At 34.5% G+C, this 16,843-nt stretch overlaps 1 protein-coding gene across 1 annotated transcript in view; it reads right to left on the bottom strand.

Moving 5' to 3' along the window:
• Positions 1-255: 255 nt before the first annotated feature.
• The window catches only part of TMEM135 (transmembrane protein 135), a 222,712-nt gene continuing 206,124 nt past the window's right edge, over positions 256-16,843 (bottom strand). The window contains exons 9-15 of the mRNA XM_070425819.1: positions 15,096-15,165; positions 11,910-12,077; positions 9,012-9,075; positions 7,975-8,051; positions 4,642-4,740; positions 3,800-3,867; positions 256-1,979 (exon numbers count right to left, since the gene is read on the bottom strand). Coding sequence (XP_070281920.1) covers positions 1,847-1,979; positions 3,800-3,867; positions 4,642-4,740; positions 7,975-8,051; positions 9,012-9,075; positions 11,910-12,077; positions 15,096-15,165 — 679 coding nt within the window. The 3' untranslated portion in view covers positions 256-1,846. The remainder of the gene's footprint in view (positions 1,980-3,799; positions 3,868-4,641; positions 4,741-7,974; positions 8,052-9,011; positions 9,076-11,909; positions 12,078-15,095; positions 15,166-16,843) is intronic.

Here is a 16,843-nt window from a genome sequence, read left to right as displayed (position 1 = left end):
TGCACCTTTTAAACCAGTAAAATTTCACCAACCCCATCATAGTTCAGTAGAATTTGTCTTCCAATATCATAGCCTTTTAATGTCAATTAAAACAACTTATGGATGAAAATGTCTTTTCTTTGAACCAGCAGGAAGATGTTACAGACAGTTTCTAAATGGAGAAAATGAGGTACCGGCAGCAGAGCTTTCTCCCCTGCTGTCATGCTCCATTTTACAAGTAAACCCAGTACTAATCACCATTTTGATTCCAGTGAATAAAAACTTAAAACTTAATTTATTAATCAATTTTGAAGTCTGAAACCAAAATGATCTTTTAAACAGTACTGCCTAAGAGACAAATCAATTCTAAAAAGTTAACCATAATGCAAAATTTTGCCCAAATTAAAGAGTTGCTCTCTGTTACCATGGCACCAGAGTCTGTCTTGCTGTTGGGTTTCAATTTTCCATAACAACCAAGAGTAGGATTACATGTAAACAGAAGTGTACAAGGCTTGATGAAATTGAATATGGAGGATTAAGCATTTTTAAATTCTGGGTTATAATTCTTGTTGTGACACAAGTCCCACTGCATAATTAATTTACAATGGCTTAAAACTTTTTGGCAACAAAATTATATTTAAAAATATACCATTACCCCTATATTAACTGTAGACATCACAACCACTTGAGCCTCTGAAAAACCCTAAGAGTGATGCTTTTTCAATCACATCTGTCTTGAACTAACTCAAAATCAGTGGTGACGGATTCTGTCACTTCTTTATTCTAACAGGAGTAAAAATGGTGACAATGGTTTTTTTGAAAAGAGGCTAGAGAATCTGAAGGCCATTAGTGACATAGTGAACTCTTGAACAACCGCTGGATTTTTACACTTTTTAGTTGTAAAACATCCACTGTGTAGGTGAAAGAGCTGAGAGAAAACAAAACTGCCAAACCTGCCCAAACTATTTCTGTTTCAGAGAATGCTGATCCCTTCTAAGTCGACAATGGCATACAGATTTAGCTATGAAAAATTCAGTCCTTATAAATGAAAGCAAGCATAACAAACCTACAGGAGGTTTCAAAGTAATTTCACTTGCTTTTAAATATTCAAGTGTAATATTTCTGCAAAAGATTAAAACATACATTTCAATTTTATCAGTTATGTCAACTTCCATTTGTACCTAATTTGCCATCAGCACATAGGTTCTCTGGGCTGCAAAACAGCCCGGCTGACCATGGAGAGAGACGAGGGTGCCTGTGGAAGAAGAGTGTGGATGCCACGGCATTTATCCAGACAGTAAGAGACCCGCCTCTGAATCCCTGCAGTAAGGATGGCCACTTAAATCGCTCTACACTAAAGCAGCATTGTCTGTGAAGAGTCGCTTCATACCCATAGCATTTCACTACTCAAGTCACCAAGTCAAAAGTTCCAAAAACGTACAGACCAAATCCATGTACCCATGAGCCTTGTATCCTAAAATGTAGAAATATTCTCAGTTTTAACCAAGAATTATCCTGGAATGAACTAAAATCATCGTTTAAAGTAATTTTAAGTATATCTTATTTCTTACATAGATTATTTAATATTGCTTGTTGACATAATTTAATCAATAATATATCATAATGTCAACCACTATAGTGATCTAGAATCAGATTCTGGCTACAGAGGGAGCTTAATTATTAAGCAACACTTTCCTAAAAAGCTTCTGTATTTCTGATTGGTAAGAAAAACAAACAAAAAAGAGCATCTCTCATTGAAATAACACTGAAATTCAAGCTCAGGCCCCCTTCTTTTTGTTCAACATAATTAACTCTTCAGGATAAAATAATGGAACGTTAAGACACAGTGAATAAATTACAGCCATCTTCAAGAAAACTCGATGGGCAACTCTGGCGTTACAGTCGTGTATCTTGGATCCAACCTAGGGATAAAATCCTGAAAGTGTTTAGATGCACCAGTACCAAAAACATCAAGGACTTTTCGGTTCATGACAGCAAATCTGTAAGACAGAGGATACAGTAAACAAGTATTTAATGAGTTTATAAAATGAGATGATTCACTCTACCTGACTTATGAGGTGAAAAAAGAGAAAAGGCTGACATGGCAAAAGACTCACTGTCAGACTCTCTGATACTCTTCCTCAAGGTGCACTGTCCGTATTTTCTTTAAGGAGATACTAACCCCCAGGCTGGAAACCCCAGAGATTACCATCATTCTTTCAAACCCTTTCTAATAGATAATGTCAACAGAAAAATACATTCAGGACCATTTTTCTGATGGATGAAATCACAAGAAACTAAATAAACAACGAATGGGCTAACATTTACCGAGGCAACGTTATTAAATGTAATTTCTCTCATAAGTGATTTTAATGTCTCACAACAACAGAAAACACATCCAAATGAGCAAATATTTAATAATTAAAAGATAATCAGCACATAGGTTTTCAAAAGTCTAATAGGCTCAACAGAGTTAAAGCACACCCTCATTTTATCCGTCCCCTAACCTAAGAGATTCAAAGTTTTTAAAAGACACAGATCTAGCTGCTGTGCTGGAAGGACCCTGAGTCGCCAGGCCTGTCCAAAGCACTTCCTTCTGGAGAAGAGAGCAGGGAAATTCCCTTTAAGTCATTAGCCAGCATCATTATTCTAAGCTAAAGGGAAGTCTAAAGCCAGACTGCCGGGCTCGTATCACAGGCCCGTCGCTTACTAGCTATGTGACTCTGGAAAGCTATTAACATCTCTGTGCATCTCAGATATGTAAAATCGGGGTGATTTCAGTACCTACCTCATAGTTACTTTAAGGGTGAAACACACATGTATGAATATGGAAGCTGTATGAGTACATATGTGTGTATCTTAAAACCATATCTGGGACATAATAAGCACTATACAACTGTTTTCTATTATTACTACTAATGGTGGTAACATTAATAGCAGCAACAATTTACTGAGTATCTATTAAGTGCTAAGTGCTACTATCAACATCTAGATTTTCCTACAGCCTTACAAAGTAGGTATTATTGCTTCATGGTTGAAAGAAAAAAACTGAGGCTCATGAGAGTAAACAACTTTCCCAACAGCGACACAGCTAAAGGAATCGGAGCTGACAAACCTAGGCCTATCCGACTCCAACGCCCATGGTCTTTCTAGGAGGTCAAGCTGCCTCCCAAAGAATCAGATTAAGATAAGGAAATGCTAACAAAGACAATATAGAATCTATAATAATAAAAGCATAATATGCAAATTAGACCGGGCTTCGAGGGAAGCCCATGTCCCAGTTGCCTGCCAGCGGCCAGAGGGAAGCCGGTGCTGGCAGCCGGGGGAAGGAAGGCCTACTCTTATACTAATTTTATGCGTCAGGCCTCTAGTAAGATAATAAAGATAAAGGACGGTATGGTTACACTATTAGGGAAAAGAATGCCATTGTTTTTCCAAAATAGAAATCAGTTCATTGTTTAGGCATCATTTCTTATGAAGCTGTTTAATATTTTTAATCAAAAAGAAGAGATCAGACATTTTAAAAGTGAGACTTAAGTATGTTATGTAGCAACTAATTTGCAAATCAACATGATATTAATCTACAACACTTAAAATATCTAAAATAATATAGGGGAAAGTAATCAAAATAATGTTCATTAAAAGAATACCCCATGTTATTCTTATTAAGTTGGTCATATTTTATTTATATCTAGATATCCTACTTTACGAATAAAAGAATATTCCTGTAAAGAGACCAAAAGATTCTAGATCTTTCTTATGAAAAAAAAAAAAATCTTACTTTGTTTCTATGAGCAATTAAAACATCTCCATCACTTACCTGCCCTTGGTGAGCCTTAAAAGGAACTTCCAGTAAGACGGTCGCAGATTCTGAACTTCCATGACGGCCTAAGATGAGAGTATTCGGTATTAGATTTCCTTCAGTAAATGGCAAAGATTATCAGCAGTGTTAGGCCACAGAGTAGTTTACCTCTATTTTTATTGCTCATTGTGTTTTAAAAATGACAGTGATGACCATAATAAAAAACATTGTATTTATGTTTAAGTTGATAACTATCGTCTTTGAAAATATTGCTTGGGAAATAATCATTGAGTTAATTAAGTCAGTATTATCAGGAAGCATTTACTGAATACCCATTAGGTAGCTGGCACTTCACTAGTTATAAGTTATTGTGCTGAAAGTGCAAATAAAAGCTGTCCCCAAAATTTTCCAACAGCCCTAAAACCATTAACATCAATAATGATGATTATAGGATTTAAAGAGATTGAACAATGCCTCTATTAAGCAAGATTTTTACCCTTATCCTCACTGCCTGAGTAATATTGTAGAAATGCAATTATTCTTATTTATGACTATGGTATCTTTTTTCTAAAAGAAGTGTAATTAAATTGGGCCATTCTAGCCAAGGTACTAAAGTAATAATTTACCTATAAAAACTGCACTCTATTTAAACCTAAAAATTGTGCTCATAAACAGGAACTGGCCCATTAAGTTAATATGTTTAATGATTTGAAACTTGCAAGCTATCTTGCTAAAAAACAAAAAAATCATAAAATGTAATAAATAAAAATGTTCCTAGGCCTTTATTTTCCACCCATTGGTTCAATGAACATTAAAAAGAGAAATAATTCTATTTTCTCATTTCAAAAAGCTATACTTACTGCCTGGAAGCAAATTGCTGTAGAGATGGAATAGATGATAGTATCTGCATGGGGGAAATAGGGAACTTTGCCTGCTTCAATGCCTTTGAAATACATTGTCTGCAAAACAAGCAAAATGCAAGACTTATAAAGAAAACAACTTTAAATAGCATTAACAATGTAGTTGAGCAATATGCTTCCTATCTAAGTCTTTTTCTAAATTTTCAAAATCCTAACAATTCTTTCGAGGCTCAAATCATAGGTCACATCTTCCACAACAGCATTAAGTGTTAGCCTTCCCCCGCATGCCCTCATTTTCTTACCCCAAACCTCAGGTACCAATAATAATACTTTTCTGTAAAATTCTATGTCACTTTACTTCTACCTCTTTTACATCATTTACTCTTCAATGCTTTTGCAAAATGCTCAGGTCCTCCATTCCCTGTTATATCTATTCATTCATGCATTAAATATTTAATGGTGTTTGTTTAACTATATGCTGGACACTATGCTAGGAGCTAGGGTCTGAAAATGAATAAAAATGGTTAGTGTATAACAGAAATTATTAATGCACTCTACTGAGGCTGTAAGATAGCTACACAGGTATATATAGATATCATATAGCCTCATTAGATATGTGTCTGTGGATATAAATTAATAATAAATAAATATATTTTGGCCCCCCAGAGGAGAAAGCAACTAGTCTGTCTAGGACCATGGAGAATTTCAGAAATGACTACATTTGAGTAGTGCTTCTCAAACCATCTGCATAAAAACAAACAAACAAGCCAAAAACTTTAAAATATGTCCAGTTGTTATGACTTGATACTTTCATAATACAACAAAAACAAATTACTAGAAAGACAAATTTAAAACACACAAAATTGAACTGAATTTTCACTATTATATTCAAAAGATAATTACTCTGTCAAGTGGCTACAAAAGGGTCCAATTTCTGACTCTCAATGTCTCTATTTATCCTGTCATCACTGGAAACAGTTCATGGACTAGTACTGGTCTACGCCCCTAGTGTTAATAGTGTTGAATTATAAGAGGCATAGGATCAACAACTAGATAAGAGAGAAAAAGCAGGGCTAACAAGCAGGTGCAAGTACACAATATATATGGGGAACAGCCAGCTAACTTATATGGACAGAACACAGAATAATTCATGGAAACTGGTTTTCTAGAACATGGGAACAATAAAGTAAAACTAGTTTAAAAGAGAATGATGTTATAAAAGGGTGGAGGAATGTTCAAGAAGATATGAGTAGTTCATAAAATAAAGAACCTAAGATAATTTTTTCCATGAGAAAAGTGATCTGTATAACTGACTTTTAATTAATATTCATTTTAATAAGCATTTTAATTTTCATTTAAATATACAGCATTTTAATATACAATTAACTTCAATCTGCAAGATATGTGCAAAGAACTACAATCTACTTAAAATCCTAAGTAGATCTATCTACTTAGGAATCAAGATAAACATTGACCATTATTTTGAAAGTAATATGACAATACATTTACAAGGTTCAGACACATTGCAGTATATTCACAGTGATGAAAATGAAATTCAAATGTGGTAAAATGGCATCATAGATATGTTATATGAAACAGGTATCTTTTGATATATGTAATAATTGTGTTCCCAATTTCTTATGCTAAAACCTATCTATTGAACTAGATTCTAAGTTGATGAAGGGAGGGAACCATATCCTACATTTCTATATGCTTAACAGCACATAGCACAGCAATGGGAACATAATAGATACTCAATAAATATATCTTGGAAATACTTTTTTCCAAGAAAAAAAGTTGCTTATACAACCGATTTTTATTTAATATTTATTATATAGTAATACAGCACTTTAATATAAAATTAACTCCAATCATAGGGAAACAATTGCCTATTACACCATAGTAAGTAAATCCAACAAAGGACCTGGTAAGTTTAAAATGCTAATTTCCTATATTTGAAAGAGCTCTCAGAAGCACACTGTATATACCAGCTTCTTTGGCCAAGATCAAATATGAACTGCTGATACGAGACAAAGAGCAATACCATTGCTTGGTTTAAAAAAACCTCTAGCCCAGTGGTTCTCAACCTTCTGGCCCTTTAAATACAGTTCCTCATGTTGTGACCCCAACCATAAAATTATTTTCGTTGCTACTTCATAACTGTAATTTTGCTATTGTTATGAATCATAATGTAAATATCTGATATGCAGGATGATCTTAGGCGACCCCTGTGAAAGGGTCATTCGACTGCCAAAGGGGCCGTGACCCACAGGTTGAGAACCGCTGTTCTAGCCACTTAGGTTAGCGGCTGTACTAGTGAAACACACCTTTTACAAACTAGGTGTCAATAATGGATTCCCTCAGTGTCAAAGAACATATTTTGCTAGCTAGGGGTTATTTTTTCTCTTTCATTCCCCTTTTCCTCTCCAATAGCAAGACTTGTCAACTTTACTTCCTAAACGTGCTAAATCTGTGTACTTCTCTCAATCTTTTCTGTTACTACACAAACCAGCATCTCCTGTCCTATTTAACCAGCTTCCAGTCTTGTCTCTAACCCATTTTCTATATAACAGCCAGAATGTTCTCCTTAAAAATATGAATTAAATAATATTATTTGCATGCTTTAAACTCCAGTGGCTTCCAATTGCACGGACTGCACTGGCTATATTTTGGTGATATTGCTGATCTACTTATTTTTAAGGAGTTCTTATCCATTGGCCTATTCTTTCAGGAGTCTTTATCCTGAGCTGCTTATGGACAAAGTGATTCTGGATTTGGTTTAAAATAAATCAGTACTTGCCCTGGCCAACGTGGCTCAGTTGGCTGAGCATCATCCCATGCACTAAAAGATCACCGGTTTGATTCCCAGCGGGGGCACATGCCTGGGTTGTGGGCCCAATCCCCAGTAGGGGGTGTGCAGGAGGCAGCTGATTAATGTGTCTCTTTCACATCTGTGTTTCTCACTCTTTCTCTCTCTCTCCCTTCCTCTCTCTCTAAAAAAAAATAAATAAAAATCAATAAAACATTATTAAAAATAAAAATGATAAATCAGTACCTGAGAGGTTGGGGTGGGTAGATGAAATGAGATTGGCCAAATGCTTTAATGTTGAAGCTGTGTAATGGGTGCATGAGGGTTAATTACATTATTCTTTCTCCATTTGTATATATTTAAAAATAATACAAAGAAAGAAGAGTAAATAGAGCAATTGACTTTGTAAATACTTTTATAGGATTAGAATTTGCTTTAAAAAATTAGGATATATATTTGTTGCTAAAGCAGCTTAACAGCTATATATAATTTGGTACTATACATGGATAAAAATGTTTGCTTACCTCCACCAATTTCGAAGCTAAATACATGGAAATTGTTGTGCTTTTATAAAACATCATTGATACTCCTGCCAAAAACCCTGAAACAAATAAGGCAAAACTCATCAGACCTTGAAGTATCTGTTATTAAGTCATTTGGAAATTTAAATTCACTTAAGTAGGAAAAAAATTGATCTATAGCACTGCCTCTTGTTACATCAAAATCAAAGGCAGTAATATACTTAATAACATTAAAATGGGTGAGTTCTTATTATCATATATTTTTAAATTAAGAAATTGACCTCAGAGTTAGTGACACACAGTTCTGATACATATATTACAAGAAATTTCACATTCTAAATTTAACTTTAAAACAGTGATGATTTTACCAAACATAATAATTTTCAAAAATAATTTTTAAAGGCTATTGGTATTATTTCTAATTGTAAGTGAAAATAATTACTCATCTGTTCTCCTAACAGCTCAAATTATTTTTAGTGCTATCATCACACTTCTTTCCATATTATTGTCTTCATTTTATAAATGGAAAACCAAAGTGGGAGGAGACCTGAGATTCTAATAATAGGAAAATTACCAATAAATGCCTGAAAAAATTGTCTACTCAACTTAAATAGTACATATAATACACTTGTAGAAAATTTTCTTTAGTTTTTATAAAATTATTTACATGCCTAAAAAATAATTAAAATATGTCACTTACCATTGGTAAAAACAGAATATTTTAAGAAATCTAATTTCATTTAAAATAGTACCATAGTCACTTCTATAATATTTTAAGACTTCATGTTCTTTTGTGACACATTCCCTAGGATTTCTGGCCTGTAGGAGGGCAGATATATTGTCAACTCAAAACACCAGATGGCAAGAGTGCCTTGATAGTTAAACTTCACAAATACAAAATGTTTAGACTAATGCTTCAATAGGGATTCTATTACAGAGAAAAGAATATACAAAGAGATCAGATAAATTTGGAAACTAGTCCTGATTCATTTCTACCACTGATTGATACAATAATGATTCTTTTTTAATCATTGCTTTACCAGCTATAATAGCATGCAGTTCATCATCCAGGTTTCTGACCCAGCGCAGGAAGCAACTAGTACCCTGTGTCAAAAAGAAAATACAGTGACTTCAGTTGTTTCATTTCTAGAAAAAAAATGCATGTAGATTCTACTTTGGTCTACATGCAGAATACTAGGGAAAAGTATCAATCCCACTCTAACAAGGAGAGAAAGCTGGATAAACTACAAATCTGTCAAGCCAGAATTCTATACCCAGAAGTGACATTTTTTTAGTCTGAAGGTGAAAAAAGACTTTCTCGGACAGACAGAAGCTGAAAAAAATCATCACCTGCAGAACTGCACTACCAGAAATGTTACCGAGGTAGTTCTGCATGCAGAAGGAATCTGATACCAGATAAAAAAATTAGATCTGCAAAAAGAAATGAAGAGCTCCTGAAATGGTAAAATGAATGCAAATGTTCAACTGTTGTAAAACTGAATTAACTGTCTAAAGCAGAGGTCAGAAAACTATGTACGGCTCACTAGCTAAATCTGCTCTGCCATTTGCTTTTATATGGTTCATGAGCTAAGATTGTCTTTTATACTTCTAAATGGATAAAAATAAATACAAAAATAATATATTGCAACATGTGAAAATTATATAAAATTCTAATTACAATGTGCTAATAGTTTTATTGGAATACTGCCATGCTCATTCATTTATGTATTGTCTTTGGCTGCTTCCATACAACAGACAGTTGAGTAGTCGTGACAGAGACCATATACGTAGTCCACAAAGTTTAAAATATTTACTATCTGGCCCTGGCTGGTTTGGCTTAGTGGACGGAGCGTCGGCCTGCTGACTGAGGGGTCCCAGGTTCGGTTCCAGTCAGGGGCATGTGCCCGGGTTGTGGGTTTGGCCCCCAGTTGGGGGCGTGCGGGAGGAAGCCAATTGGTGATTCTCTCTCATCATTGATGTTTCTGTCTCTCTGTCCCTCTCCCTTCCTCTCTGAAATCAATAAAAATATATTTTTTAAAAAATATTTACTATCTGGCCCTTTACAGAAAAAGTCTTCTGACTCCTTATGCAAAACAAAAATAGTAACATTGTGTTGTGGTGTTTATAACATATGAAAAGATAAAAGTGTAGCACAAAAAAAATGGAAAGGAAAAATTAGAATTATGGTGTTGTAAGATTCCTACACTATAATGAAGTGGTATAATATTATATGAAAATGTTTATTATAAATGTTAAGGCAATTACTAAATTTTAAAAAGAGGTATAAATAATAAGCCTACAGTACAGATAGAATACATAAAGCTATTAAAATTAATTTAAAAAATATTTTAAAAAATCCAGAAGACAGAAAAAGAAAAAACAGAAAGATGAACAAAATAAAATATGGAACAAATTCAAAACAACTGGCAAGAAGATAAGTTTAACTCAACCATAACAAATAAATACATTAGGTATAAACAGTCTAAACTCATCAGTTAAAAGATAGAGATTATCAAATTGGATAAAAAAGAACCAACTATTTGCAGTCTAAAAAAAACCAACCTTTAAACTAAAGACAGAAAAATTCAAATAAAAAGATAGAAACAGTACACTATCAAATATAATCAAAAGAAAGTTGGAGTAGTTATATTACTATCAGACAAAGTAGACTTCAGAACAGGGATATCACCAGGGATAAAAAGGAACATTGCAAAATGGAGAAACGGTCACTTCACCAAGAAGACACAGAAGAAATAAGCTGGCTTGTCTTTCTCCTGATTACATTCTTATGAAGATTCTAAAGGCACTGATAATATATATTTTTTAAATTACATACAGCTTTGGAACACGCTGTAGGGATATTTTCTATTAAGAGGTTTTCTGACCCACTTGTATTTTCCTTAGTTTAATATCATTAGTTTGTATTACCTAAGCAAATAAATAGTAACAGAAATTAAAAAAAAAAAAACATGCTCTGAGATATGCTAGATGGTAGAGAATAACCTACGTGAGCAAAAAGTGTTGGATAGTCCACCTGTAAGCACTTAAAAGTTTATATTAAGAATAAATACAAACACTAGAATTAGAAATGAAAAAGAATGTGAGTATCTACCTTTTATAAGTAAGTTTGTACATAGCCTTCTTACCCAAAATAATGCCAGAATTCCATTTTTCCAGAAATAATTTTGAGTTTAACATGTGTTTGCAGGTGTATGCATACAGATCGACCTTAGTTATCACATTTATTTAGAATCTATATTTAGATTTAGAGTCTAAATTTTAGCTGTGTAATAATGTGCCAGAAATATTATTTACATATTAGTAATTCTCATTAAACAAAAGGCCATTATTTAAAGTTGTAGAGTACTGTATCGTTAATATGTGTTTAGGAATGTGCTTATATATGTATGGGTACAGTTATAGGAACATGCAAAAAAGGGGTGTAAGAGAGTGTAATAGGAATAGTGAGTGGAAAAGAAAAATAAGTCATTGCCTATATGTATGTTACAACAGAAAATCATACTGATTCTATTAAGTGTTGTCATCAGTTAGGAGTGTCTGAAATATGTTTAAATTAAAACCAGGCATTAAAAATAATTTAAAACAAATAAACCAAGCATATTAATGTCATTTTTTTATATTAGAAATGTGAGAAAGTTTGTATTTTCTCAGTGTCTCCATTATTGGAAAAAAAGAATGTGAGTCTGAACATCTTTAATATTATGTATAAATGCCAAGTAAGTATGTACTTTCAAGCATATTAAATAACATTTTAAAATAAGAAATTTCTCCAACCTTAATTTCCAATATATTATATACATCTGTGAATACTACAAAAAGAAGCATTTTAAAAAATGACAGATAAGGACACAGAGCACATACTAACAATAGCCATGTTATTTATTTCCCATTTTTCCTTTCTCTTCTGAAAGCCTTACCTTGTATATACTAACAAAAGAGCCCAGAAAAGCTCCAAGCTGAAAATTTTCTTTATTGTAGAAGAGAGAAAGCAGCCGGGAGGGCTTTGTAAACAGATGCCTAAACGCAGAGGGGATTCGGAGGCAGCACTGGATCAAGTATCCCACGCTAAACATTCTGATGAAACCCTGGAGAAAATTGGGAGGAAATTCTCATTTACCACCAAGTTTTGAAGTCTGATAGATTTGAATTTCACTGTCTCAGAATAAAACAGGATTCCAAAAAATTAACACAAGTATATTTAACAGCCATTTTCAAAATTAAATGTTAAAACCTCAATTTTAAAACAACTACCTTCAAAATAAGGGCAAAACCTGCAGTAAATAAACTTTCTTTGATTTACAAAGAAAAAAGTTTCACAAGCACCTGGCCAAACTTGTCTATGCACCAAAATTGACATTTTGTTTATAATAATCAGGATTCGTAATTCCTAAACCACGTCAAAATTTTAGAAACAAAAGCATTGAAATAAAAAGAAGTTAACAAAACCAAATCCTTTTGGCAACTCCTTACTCATCAGTATGAGCAGGGATTCTTTTGACAGAAAGAGAATTTTATTATTTATCTAGACCTTTGGTATCAACTTTTTAAATGATCGGGTTAAAAGACTTTCCTAGAAAAATAAGTAATTATATCTAGGTTTATATTTCTGCTCAAACATCTCTAGAGAATGGTAGCTTTGAGGTATACTCAACACAACTGGAAAAAGAAAATCTGCTACAAATCCATATTTGCTTCCAACATTCCTTCATATTATCTGCAACTATTTCTGTAGTGCAAAAGGGAACAGAGAGAGGCCTAGTGTTGGTCAATTTTATTTCAGTGTTTAGGAAAATGAAGTTTAGATGTCATTTAACACTGATAGGCTAAAAAATGCCAATTAGCACAAAACAAAAGTTATCAAAAAGAGTAGTATTTTATACATGATTCAACCAATACATTTTAATACTGGACTCCCATTCTCCTCTCGCTCCAGTGAAATGGGGAAATGTCTATATTCTTAGCAGTGCTTGGCTGCTAAGTGCCAGAGGTCAGGTCTGTATCTTCCAGATAACAGCCTTCTTTTTTAGAAAAAAAAAATTTACTATGAAGAAACATTCGTTAATTTACCCGAAACTATTTAATACCTGGTTAAAAAATGGAAATTAAATTGTCCAATCAATTAGTATAAATTATTAAGCTTTTGCCTAACTGAAACTGCCTAGTGATAGTTTGAAGCATGAAATGTTCACACTTCTATCTTTGATAACCTTATAATATTAATCTAAAGAGTCAAGGATCACACTCATGTTCAGTCTTTTCACCCGGTTTTCAAGAGGCCATTCATTCCTCCATCCATTCACCCTTCCATGTATTCAAAAGATATTGACTGATGCCTCTTATGTGCCAAGCATTACACTAGATGCTGGGGGAAAAGCGAAGAAGATACAAAGTTCTTGCCTTCATTGAGGCTTTCATGCTCATTAGAGGAAGAGAAAATAAGTAAGGAAGCTTATAAAACAACAATAATTACAGATCGCAGTGTTCTGGGAAGTAGGGCACTAGGATTGACTGGTAAGGGAAGGCTACCGAGGATGTGACACTTAAGTAGACACAAAAGAGGAGGAGCAAATATGAGAAAAACATTTCAGGTAGCTTAGACAGAAAGCACAAAACCAAAAATGAGATTGGGTATGAGAAAGCAGTCAAAAGTTACTGTGAATGGAGTATAGTGAGCTGAGAGGAATGTAATCATTTGATTATTTACCCAGGGATATGATTTAACATGTGGTGCAACGGAGTCCTTGGGATCATGAGGTACACTGTCAAAATATTTTACTATATTTGTGTAGTAAATTCCTTGCCCACAGGTCTCAAAATTTTATATTCATAGACAAAATACTTCAATTTATACATAAATTACCAAGTTTATAGGAGTGGTACGCATTAGAAAGAAAGACTACATTTTCTTTCATTGCTTAGCAATGCTCATTAATTTTCTCATATAATTTTAATATGACCCTCCTCTTTCCAAACTTTCTCAAGTACTTCTGATTTAATCAGATGCTTCTCTTGGTTTCCCTCCTGAGGTCTCCCCTTGAAAAAGAGTGATGTCCAGTTGGAGGGAAGAATACCTCTGGGAATGGCAGAGGGGCAGACTCTGAGGCTGCCAGCAATGATGTTTTTTGTTCTTTTTTTGCCATTTTAAAAGTGCAGCAGGAAATCAGATTTGGAAGGAGTGTGTCAAAAACCATTGCACAACTGAAAAAATACTCCACCGCTCTTACACCTGGTCATGTCTTTGGGGACCCCAAGGGTAAGGTATTGGCTTGGGCTAATGCTGCTATCAGCACTGGGCCACAGGCACGCATTCAGAAGCACTAATGTGACACAGTCCCTCCCTTCTCGAGTGACCGCCAGGAGGCTGTCTTTGGGGATGCTGTACAACTCTGCCCTTATCAGCAACTGAGTGCAGATCAGATGTTGTGAGAAAGATCATAAACTTTTTAAAGCATCAGAATTGTTAGAGTACCATCCAAAACTGGAGAACTTGTAGCAGCAGGTGGTGCCATCTGTGCCAGACTAAGTGTAAGGAAAATAACTTCCTTCCCAGAGCGGGTGGTGATGGGGGTGGGTAGGGAGAGTCACACTGGTACACTAATATATTAGGGAGCAAGGAATTTATGCCAGTGGGCACAGCTAACTTGCTTAATGCAGAGCAACTGTGGACATGCTCTAGTTACTCCATGCCTAAAAAAAATGTAGCAGCTTTACAAGTCCAAAATCAAACGCTACTGTACCAGACTATGCAGTGTACGTGGGTGACTGCTGATCTGCCAGCACACAACACAGTCCAGGGGCCTTGTCTTTGTTGTTGTGTTGTTTCTTTCACCCTGTCTTCTACTTTGTAAGTTTTACACTAATTTTTAAATAAGCAAATTTTAAAATTATTTAACTAAAGATCTGGTAAGTGAATATTAAGCTAAATTGTTACTATATATCACAAAATTCTTATTTTTCAAGTCAAATGCAAAGAATGATAGGAATTATTGTCAACTTTTCAATTTACTTTGAAATTATATTTTAATAAGTAAGTTATTTCTATATTTAATTTAGAAATATAGAAATTGGTTTATTTAATAAAGAAGATACTTTTATGTACTTACTTTAATGCAATAAGAGATGCAATTATCTTCATAGTGTTTGCAACATCTATGCCTTGGTCCATGCTTACATCTGAAATTAAAGCAAAACACTAATTATAATTAAAATGTGTGTAGATCTGCATAAACCTCTCTAACCAAAAAAGCAGAAATCATTACCTACTTGTTTCTAAATGTGTGCATCTTTTGGTTTCTTAGGACACACAGAAGCAAAGATAACAGATTCTTTTCCTTTGCTGCTCACCATTTGACACATTGTATAAAATACGTGACTATAGTCAAAACACTTTAATGTGGAACAGAAAAACCACAGTGGTAAATATCTGTGACTAAATATTAAAAATATGCATATATATCTCTTTACTCTGCCAGAGCTTTTGGAAGCTTTAAATCACTTGTTGTAGAATACAATGGCCATAAATCATCCATGAAGTCAGCACTTGAGCAAAAATCGTAATGAGAATGTGTTCAAGTTACAGGAATTTATACTTAATTATATTTGAGAGAAAACATCTGGAAAAGAAACATGATACAGTATTGGAATTCAAAATTCAGTTTTTAAAATAAATATAGATATAGATCGTGGGGGAATTTGAAAGTAGGTTATTTGTGATTTAACCATAAAGCACTTAGTCCTCGAGTCCTTAATAAACATTTCTGCTGGGAGGACTACTGTTCAAGACACACTCATTGTGATTTTTTGGTGTGCTGACTCCAGCACCATTTATGTACTCTGGGCATAAAAAAGTAAAGAGGACATCTAACGAGGGTTTAGCAATCCCCCTTTCTCTTTGAAGAGTAGTTTTTATAACTCTTCGATGGTGGGTAATGAATTAGCTTCTTGGTTGAAACACACTCACTCCTGCTTATAACAATTACTTGTAGAGTGATATTCTGGCTCCACACAACTGTAGTTCCATGTGCAAATTGATTAGCAAGACTTTTTCTGAAATCCAATTCTGCTCTGTGGCTGGAGTCTACAGGCAGCCTTTTCTACTCAAGGGTGACAGCAATAGTTCACATGGACCACAGCCCTTATATCATTAGGATGACAGAACATATCTGGTCACGTGAAGTTGCTGAGTGATTAAAGCTGGGGGCCTGAGAAGACGTGAATCAGAGAAGAGGTGCCTTATGTAAACCATCACTCTTCACACAGCTAAGTGTCCTCTCAAAGACATTTCTCAGCCATTGCTACCAGAACTACAACAGAAGTTATTAAACTCTCTTTGCTAGTGCAGTTAAATTCTGATAGCAACTGCACTGTCATTTACTCTTTCCTTATGCTTTCATTACAATGGCTTCCTAAGTTCTGGACTGCCCAGGCCCTGCATTTTCTGCTCTGCTTCTGTATTATCTGCATCTGCTCTCATACCAGTGCACTCCCTGAGGCTACTAGACAAGTCCTGCCATGACCTGATCAGTTCTGACCCCATGGCATCACTCGCCCGCAGGATACATTCTCTGCATTCCCAAACGATTCCTGCTGAAATGATGTCCTAAGAGGAGCCCCTTCCCCCTTCTCTCCACTAAGGTAACCCATAACTATTTGAACTTGCTATTAAGCAAATTCTTGATCTTAATAAGATCACTACCATAATTATTCCTGCCTTCTACTATTCCTTTTTGTTCTCTTAGCTTCTGTGTGTGGTGTATGCCAAAATGAAGAGAAAGTCTTTAAATTCAATAAACATTTTGAGCACCTACTTTGTGCTCATGAATTTGAGGCAAGTCATATGTTATTTCATTTA

Source organism: Myotis yumanensis, unplaced genomic scaffold (genome assembly GCF_028538775.1).
Source record: "Myotis yumanensis isolate MYYU_CA2020_CCGP unplaced genomic scaffold, mMyoYum1.0.hap1 SCAF_10, whole genome shotgun sequence".
NCBI classification, from domain to species: Eukaryota; Metazoa; Chordata; class Mammalia; order Chiroptera; family Vespertilionidae; genus Myotis; species Myotis yumanensis.
This window is presented reverse-complemented; position numbering and strand designations above follow the sequence as displayed.